Source organism: Lipotes vexillifer, unplaced genomic scaffold, assembly GCF_000442215.2.
Source record: "Lipotes vexillifer unplaced genomic scaffold, Lipotes_vexillifer_v1.1 scaffold583, whole genome shotgun sequence".
NCBI lineage: Eukaryota > Metazoa > Chordata > Mammalia > Artiodactyla > Lipotidae > Lipotes > Lipotes vexillifer.
This window is the reverse complement of record NW_006784184.1, coordinates 1566912-1575729: the sequence shown is the minus strand read 5'-3', so window position 1 is coordinate 1575729 and position 8818 is coordinate 1566912. Positions and strand designations below refer to the sequence as shown.

The 8818-nt window shown below is 47.4% G+C and overlaps 1 protein-coding gene across 4 annotated transcripts in view; it reads left to right on the top strand.

Annotated features, from left to right (window-relative positions):
- The window catches only part of APLP2 (amyloid beta precursor like protein 2), a 70071-nt gene extending 65920 nt beyond the window's left edge, over positions 1-4151 (top strand). For 3 of the 4 annotated variants that reach the window (XM_007456586.1, XM_007456584.1, XM_007456585.1), the window contains 4 exons: positions 1404-1489; positions 2223-2297; positions 2621-2776; positions 3831-3932. In XM_007456586.1, coding sequence (XP_007456648.1) covers positions 1404-1489; positions 2223-2297; positions 2621-2776; positions 3831-3932 — 419 coding nt within the window. Of the gene's footprint in view, positions 1-1403; positions 1490-2222; positions 2298-2620; positions 2777-3830 lie in introns of all 4 variants that reach the window. The other variant, XM_007456583.1, reaches the window with a different exon arrangement.
- The last annotated feature ends 4667 nt before the right edge of the window (positions 4152-8818 follow it).

Below are 8818 nucleotides of genomic sequence, written 5' to 3'. Positions count from 1 at the left end.
GAAAGAAAAGAGTGCAGAGTTAGAATTTATTAGGCTTGGTCACGAGCATCCTGCTGAGAGAGTCCTCTTCCTCAAATAGCTGAAATGCAGTGCTGCTGTTTCATTGACATTTTGAGACTACAAAAGCCGGCCCTGGTTTAACTCACCCTAGAATCAGGTTGTGAAACTCTTCTTTAAAATGAAAGCTCTGGAAAAAAGGCTGCCTCGTTTCTTGCATTCTAATAATGAGTTAAGTGTTAGCTGGCCTGGGGGTGACCAGCGCTAAATGCAAGACTGACGGGGTCATGGATTCAGAGTCCACTACTTCTGGGAGGAGGCTTTAGGTCTACCCCATAATTTTACATATTAATCTCAGAGAGATGACATGTTTTGCCCAAGATCACATGACTACGTGAACTGGAGCTCAAATTCATATGCCGAGTATGCCACCAGGTTGATCTCTATAAAAGGTTCAAATCACAGGCGTCTAGGTAGCACTGTATATAATATTATTAACGAGACACTGGTAGGAGAGCTAGAAGTCACATGCTTTGGGGCTAAAAAGAGAGAAGATTGCGCCTCACTTTTCCTCTCCCTGGGTTTGTGCTGCGCCTCTGAGCGCTGTCATCAGGAGTGCTGCGCACCGGTGATGCCGGCCCAGGCAGTGTCTGACCTTGACAAGAGACTGTTGCCATTCTTGCCCTGTTTATGGAAAGGTACCATCCACCCCCGTGTTAGAACTCCCCCCACGTAGGGAATGCTTCCTTCCTGTTCATTCTATCATAACCACTGAGGATGTGACTGTCTGATAAGCCCCGGGAGGGTGACATCCTAGTGAGAGACACAGAAGAAAATCAATAATTACAAACAGTGACTCTAAGTACTATAACCTGGGAATGTCTCCCAAAAAGAGCTGCAGCTTGAAGAACAAATAGGAAGGATATAAGGTCAGGGAGGGTATTTCAGGCAGAAAGAACTGCCGGTGGCGTAAAAGATGGTGCTTGAGGCAGGCATGCAGGTTCGCTGCTGGTGTGGCAGTTGTTCCACTCAGAGGAAGTGTCAAAGGAGTGAGTTGAGGGGTAGTGGGTGCTTGGTAATATCACAGGGTGGGCCACAGGTTTTTTGATGCTGGAATGCCTTTGGATCCAGCTTCTGTTTATAGTGCAAAAAGTATTCTCTCCTGAAGGCTTGCAAAGTGAGCACAGCACTCTCTCCTCCTCCACGACACCCCATTGGTCCTGTGTCACTCACCCCTGGGGAGCACAGTGCATCCTCCCGAACAGGAACAAGTAGCATATCGAGAAAGGGGAGGGGGCATTTGGTGAGGGCTCCCTGGCCTCCCTCAGGAGGGAGTTTGCTGCTTCTGTGAGGTTGGCGTGAGGTCAGCCTATCCCAGGAAACTCAGGTGTGCTCTCTCCACACAGGATCTGCACTGGGAGAGCAGGAAGGAGGACTGATCGGGGCCGAGGAGAAAGTGATTAACAGTAAGAAGAAAGTGGATGAAAATATGGTGAGCCGTTTCTCCCTGCTCTGTGCCCGTGTTAACTTTGAGAATAATTAGAGTGAGTCGCATTGTTTTAGATGCTTCCCAGATGGACCTCCACGTGTCCGTTTCCATAGGCTAGCAGATGGGCAGGCTCTGACTGCTCCCACAGATGCGCTGTATTGTTTAGAGTCTGGGTGTGAATAAAGAATTATTTTTCAGCAGTAGCTCATCTCTTGCCATACAGTGGAAAATATATTTGCAACTAAAGGTATGAATAAAATATGAGAGGCCATTTCAAATGAGTAGAGATTTAATAACTTGAAAATGGAATAGAGTTGAATTTGGTTCTTACACTGCCTGAGGTTTAGACCACCTATTAATTATTCATCTAGCATTCTATCACTTACATTTCTGGATTATCTTTAACTGAATTGGATATTTAAACGTGGCTGCTTGGTAATCTGTGCTGAAATATCTCCACAAGGGTTACCTAAAGGAAAACGCAGGTGACAACCCTTAAAAGACCAACTGCTGTACAGTAGTTTTGCACCCACACCTGCTCCTTTGTTCCGGGGTTTGGTGAGCGGACTTAGGTGAATGGCACAGAGCTGATGGGTTAGTGGGTGTCCATCAGGCGTCTGCTTCCCTCCACCAAATGGTAAATGGAGGGGACGAGAAGCAGTTACACTTAACACACTAAATTTGCCCTCCCTCCCAGTTGGTGACATTCTCCCTCCCCTCCCCGCCCCTGTTTCAGGTCATTGACGAGACCCTGGACGTGAAGGAAATGATTCTCAACGCCGAGAGAGTTGGAGGCCTCGAGGAGGGGCCGGTATGTGTCCCGCTCCAAAACCTGATGGCAGGTCCTACACCAGCCTCAGCCATTTTCTCTCCCTCCTGGGGGCACCTTGCGCTATCTTAAGCTATCAGAGGTCCCTCGTCCCCCATTTCCCCTGTGCTTTCGGATAAGAAAGCTCAAGTTCGAATCTCCATGGAGATTGCAAAAGGTGGGGACTCCCCCCACCTGGACGGTGACCTGGACGGCAGGGTCCGGGCGCCCCCTTGGGTTTTTGGAGGCGCGACCGGAGGCTTACGGCCTCCCCCGCTGCTTGTCGTCTCTCACACCTTGTCGCACGTCTGCTTCGTTAACGTTAGGAATCTGTGGGGCCCCTGCGGGAGGACTTCAGTCTGAGCAGCAGCGCCCTCATTGGTCTGCTGGTCATTGCGGTGGCCATCGCCACGGTCATTGTCATCAGCCTGGTGATGCTGAGGAAGAGGCAGTACGGCACCATCAGCCATGGGATCGTGGAGGTGAGCCATTGGGGGGCTTGCGGAATTCGAGCGTCTTGTCAGGGGCTGCACGTCAGACGACTCCCTGGATTATTGGGTCATGTCTCGGAAGTCAGCCTTGGCTGAGTCAAGTTGATCCCGTCACAAGAGCTGTTGCCAACTCTTAACGTTAATTTGGGCTTCGACCGTGAATGCGAGGAAAGCATAGGAGCATTTTATGCTGCACAGGGTGAAAACTGTTTTCTCAGATTGTTTCCTTAGTGTTTCCTTTTTTTTCAGGTGCGTTATGGATGTTTGAGAATGAAGGACTGCTAATAACTGTTTCTTTCTTTCTTTGTTATTAGTTTGTTTGCTTTTTTTTTGACGTGTTTTATAAGGAGAAAGCCAGGTATATGACAGTTCAGGCAACAATGGCAATGTGAGTGAACTGATTCTTAAAGATATGAAATAGGAATAACACTCTTCTTTTTCAATGGGGAGAAAAGCAACAGGAAATTCGGAAAGAGCCAGACCAGGCTGTTTCTCTTCCATCTTCTGCTCATTTGTGATTAGAACTGCTTACTTACCGCTTGTTTTTGGTGAGTGGTGGGAATGTCCACAGTGTCTTGATTCTAGAAAATGAATACAATAAAGAATAGAATCTGCTGGGGGAAATGAATGCACATGTGTGTGTCTTAGTTATCCGGCTTCACCTCCTGCTGCACGCTGGCCTAGTTGTAGGGTTCCAGGGCTGGAGGGGACCTCCAGGGTCATCTGGAGGGTCATCTGGTCCTGCTCCTTGGCCCTCGCCGAGGCTGCTCCGCAGAGAAGCGGCAGAGCTGAGACTTGGCACTGTGGTGCTGGGAGATTCAGCTCACTGTTTTCTCCAGTGTGGACTCCAGCTTTCAGCAGCCTAGCCTCTCTGACCGTCTTCTTTTCTCTTTCCTCCTCCTGGGTCCTCACCGCCTGTTCTTGTTTGGTCCCCGGGGATCGTACAGCTCAGGTCTGCTAATGCCCTGGGAAGTTCTCTTGGGCCACGCGATAAATGATGCTGAGAAACAAGCAGTACAGCACCATTAGCCATGGGATTGTGGAGGCTGACCCAATGCTCACCTCAGGAGAGCGTCACCTGAACAAGATGCAGAATCATGGTTACGAAAACCCAACCTACAAATACCTGGAGCAGATGCAGATTTAAGCAGGTGAAGCACGACACCGGCTGGAGTGGGGGGTGAGGCGGGCCACAGATGTCCAGAGGTTTGGATCTACGACTGACCGACAGCTACTTCCAGAGGATTTCATCTTACACTCGGACCTCCTGGACCATTAAGACTATAAAGTACTACTGTAGAATCACAATTTCCATTCTTTTTAAATGGGTGAAAGAATGTTAATATAACAATATATGATATATAAACCTGAAATGAAGTGAAAAAATTATCTATTACAGATATTTGACTGGTGTAGTTTTCTTTTTAAAATTAATCAGGAGTCCCACTTCTATCGTATTGTCTCACACATGCTCTCTGTAGAAATGGAAAATGTTGATTTTCAATGATAGACTGTACATGCTACATGCAGGCCGTTTGTTCCGGCCGCATTGTGTAAATCAGCTCTTTATGGCTCACTGTCCTGGTTTTTATTTTAAAAAAAGAAGAGGCAGTATTCCTCATGTAAAGCTTTAACTGAGCTTTCAGAAAGTTGCTGAGAAACTAACTGAAATAAGGAGCCGTAATTGATCCTTAAAATACATGATGATCCCCCTCTCAAAATTCCTTTGAAGGACCAGTTTCTTGGAAGTCTGGTGCGCCCACCACTGGGTACCTGGGTGTCTCCACACAAGTCCTGTCACCAAGGAGGCGCTCAAAGCAAGCACTTGAGTTCCAGCTTCTTTCAGCGAGCCTTGTGTGTTCAGCTTAGGGCCACTACTGTGCTCCTTCTGAATCCAGTTCTTCCACAGAAATTAGCCTGTTGTTTGTACATGACGTTCTTCCACTGTCCGCCGTTGAGTCACCGTGGCTTTTGACCGCTCACTTCTCTCCCGAGTAATGTCCAGCTGTGCTGTTTTCCTCTTTGGGCATTTCCCACCCCCTCCGAAGGCACTGGTCTCCACCGTCCCCACCGTTCGCTGAGAGAAGACAGCAGGAGGAGGTGGCCGGCATCCTGGGGAGGATGCGGGAGGTTTGCTTTTCTCTGGAAGGTGGATGCTCCAGGCTGTACACAGAATGATCTGTAGACCCCATGGAAAGCTTTGAAGATTTTGTTTCCTTCACATGAGTCTTTGTGATGCTTGTATAGTGGATGTTGACTCTCACAGCTGCTTCTTTTCCTTTTTTATTTTTTTTCTTAATTCTAAAGGTTCTGGTAACCTGTGGTGTGTTTTTTTTCTATTTCCCTGTGACTGTTTTTTTTTTCATCTTCCTCCCCTTTACCCCATCCGTGTCTCTTCCCACTATGCACAGATAAACTTCACCTACAGGCTCCTTAATCTGCTCTGTGGAGAATGTACAGAGTTTAAACACATCAATAAATACTTTAACTTCCACCAGGACTCCTTGTTTTATTGGCCTGGCATTACTCGCGGTGATGGCTTTAACCCTCCTGCCCTGGACAGTGGTGCTTCCTTCCCTGGGGGGCCTCTCACTGCACGGCAGAGGCAGGAATTGGTACAGGAAGCCGGACTCTTGGGCTTGAATTCCTTTTTTCATTTAAAAATTAAGAGGGAAAGTGCTTCAGCCTCAAAGCTGGTGGTTTTTATTGATCTCAGAGAACTGGTCTTTCATTATTTCTTTAATGATTTCCTCCGCTGTGTTTTCTGTTTTCTAAAATTGTAATTGGCTAAACCTCGGACCTCCCTGATACTCCTTTTTCTTTAGTTTTAGTCTACAATCTGGGTGACATAAGAGCTGCTTGCTTTATCTTTCTCTCTTTTTTTTTTGTTGGTCTCCACCGAATGGCATGCGGGATCTTAGTTCCCTGACCAGGGATCGAACCTGTTCCCCGCTGCAGTGGAAGTGTGGAGTCCTAACCACTGGACCACCGGGGAAGTCCCTGCTTGCTTTACCTTAATATTTCATATAACATTTCTTCTTTTTATGACAAATCCATCTGAGTTTGTACATCAGGAATTTTTAAAGTTTTCTTCCTTCTCTAAATTAACTTTCCTTTTGAGCTATCGACGTCCTATAAATTCCTATAAACATGTAGTGATCATTCATTTGATCAAATTTGAGAATGAATTACATGATTAGCTAAAAGAAATAAAATCAGTCAGAAAGTTAAGAATTTGGTGCAGCAAAATACAATTAATGTTTATTAATATGAGACTTTTCTTCCTGATTCTGGAAACAGTGAGTGGAGCTTGTGGCTGAATTTTTAGAGAAAGGTTTGCAGCCTCCATTTCTGAGTTTCTTAAATAACCTGCCACTGGTAGGCACTGTTTTTCTCATTGAAGGAGGCTTGTTCACCCCACGCCTGCTTTCAGCACTTTGTGCCTGGGGGTGGTTTTCGCTGGTCATCTAACATCCGGCTACTTGTATGAGTAAATGCAGGGGCTGATCTCAAGAGTCCTCACTCTAGTTTACTGTGATGCTGATTTACAGTATATGGTGCAGTTAAGAGTCCCTTATGTATACATGCATACCTGTGTATAAGTGCACATGTATGTACATATAGGGAGTGTGCATTTTATGAGCCTCTGGCGAGGAAGCACCTTGGGACAAACCAGTTGAACAGGCTGGTTCTCTGTAGCGATCAGCACATCCCCATCTGCCCTCCCTCCTGCACTGGCCTCACAACTTGCTGCCAGAAAGGTCGCGAAAAAGACTGAAATTTCATTTTTTTGAAGCCAGTTTCTGCCAGTGTTCTAAAGAGTGTTTTCACTTGACCCTCTGCAATACCAGCTGGAAAGTGTGGGTCTACATTCATTATGATTCAGTTCCAAACCTAACAGACCAGCTTTTTGTATGTTAGTGCCTGCCATCTGCTAACTGCTTTGTATACAGTGCCTCATTTAATTGTCTGAACCTCAGAGCACGGCTGTTATCTTACAGAAAGCTGAGGTCCTCCGCCTGGTGAGGGATGAAGCAGAGACCCAAGCCCAGCTGTCACTGTCCATCCCCTTGCTCCGTGTATGTCGGCCCTGGGAGACAGTGGGCCCAGGAGTCGCCTCATAAGTGGCGCCTGTCAACCAGGACTCATCCAACTGGCCAACTCTTAGGACTGGTGTCCATTACCTACACCGCTGTCAGTGGTGGGCCTCGGAAATGCCTGGGACTGGTGAAATAGCAGTGGGTTCCTTTACCCCAATGGGGTCAGTACAAAGGGAGCTGAGGGTAGATCCGAACATCCTGGCGATGAGGTTCACCTGTCGCCCTCACCCTGGATTGATGGAGAGCTCTATCTCTGGATCTGTAGATCTATAGATGCTATATGCAGATGTAAGTTTTTTAATTTTGAAAGGAAATGTATGTAAGGCAGGGACTGCAGGGCAGGCCTCACCTAGACCAGCTCCACTCTGCTCCCTGGCGGCACCTTCCCCGCACAGGGTCCTGAGAGAAACTTGCTTATCCCCTAGTTTCTGCCGGTGACTCAGCCTTGCCCTCTGGGGAATGTGGCCCTGCCCACCTTGCTGGCAGCCTGCGGTGCCTGCCGGCAGCTCCCCGCGGACTTTGGCATGAGGTCATCCGACCTCCTCCTCTGCTCTCAGTTACAAATCGGAACCTGGCAGTCAAGGTCTGAGCCAGCCCAGGTGTCCTAGTAATCTCTGGTTTCAGTTGCCATGACGCTGATTCTCTGATTTAGGAGACACACTGGGACGTGATGATTCTCTAAGTTAATTTGGACAGGCCCCAGGGTCCCCTCCAAAGGAACGCACGGTCTGACATGACTTGTTAGAAGTGGACACGGGGCAAGATTGATGGAAGGAACCAGAAGGCCCTGTGGCACCCGCCCCCTGCCTCCTATTTCACAGCTGAAACGGCCACCAGCTCACATGTTCCTCAGCACAGAGCCAAAGTCTGGGACGTGCAGTACTTTTCTGGGACAAAGGGTGAAGTGGCCCTTGTAGAACAGAGTCGGTGCCTTGCCTTGTTACCTAGAATGAATAAGGGGAAAGGGTGTCTCTCCTGCCCTCTGTGGGCACTGGGTCTAGCAGGCCCTTCACAATCACAGGCTGCTGTGCTTTTCCTCAGGGAGTGGCCCAGGTATCCAGGGAAGGGGACAGGACCTAACCAAATAAAAAACGTTTTTCTAGAGTCCTTGAAATGGATGGGGCATGACTTCTTGAGGAATCTCGAGGAGTTCTCAGGCCAACTTAACCCAGGTCTGATTGAACGTAAAATGCTGGAGTTGGTGGCTATTGCTGATTAGAGCAGCAACCTCCAAGAGTAAAACCTTTTAAATTTGCGCCCTCTATAGAGAGGCATTTAAAAGCTGTATGCATGTACTATCATAAATGGAAATTTGGGAAGCATAAGAAAGATGAAATCTTTTTTCCAAATTTTATTCAATAAAGGTACAAAGCCTTTTGGGTCCAGTGAAATATTACAAGTTTTAGTGCAAGCAAAGTGATTGCTTTCATTCTCTCTCTAACTAAAGTCCATAGTTCTTCCAGATTTCCTTAGTTTTTACCCAGTGTCCTTTTTCTGTCCCAGGATATCACATACTTAGGTGTGTCTCTTTAAACTCCTCTCAACTGGAGCTTCCTCAGACTTTCCCTGTTTTTGATGACTTTGAAGGTTTTGAGGCATACTGGTCAGGCATATTGTAGGATGCTTCTCTACCAGGATTGGTTGGGTGTTCTTCTCATGATAAGACCCTGGGATTGTGTGTTATTGGGGAGGGAGACCACAGCCAAGTGCCGTGTTCATCACAGCATATCAAGGGGATGAGCTGTCACCATGATTGTCACTATCCATGTCGTCCTTGATAACCTGCCTGTGGTGTGTTTGTCAGTTTCTCTCCTCTCCCCTCGCTGGCAGGACATTGCTATGTGCTTAAGGAGTGGAGAGTTATGTACCCTCACAGCTTCTTATTTATTTTTATTTTTTTTTTTTGCGGTACGCGGGCCTCTCGCTGCTGTGG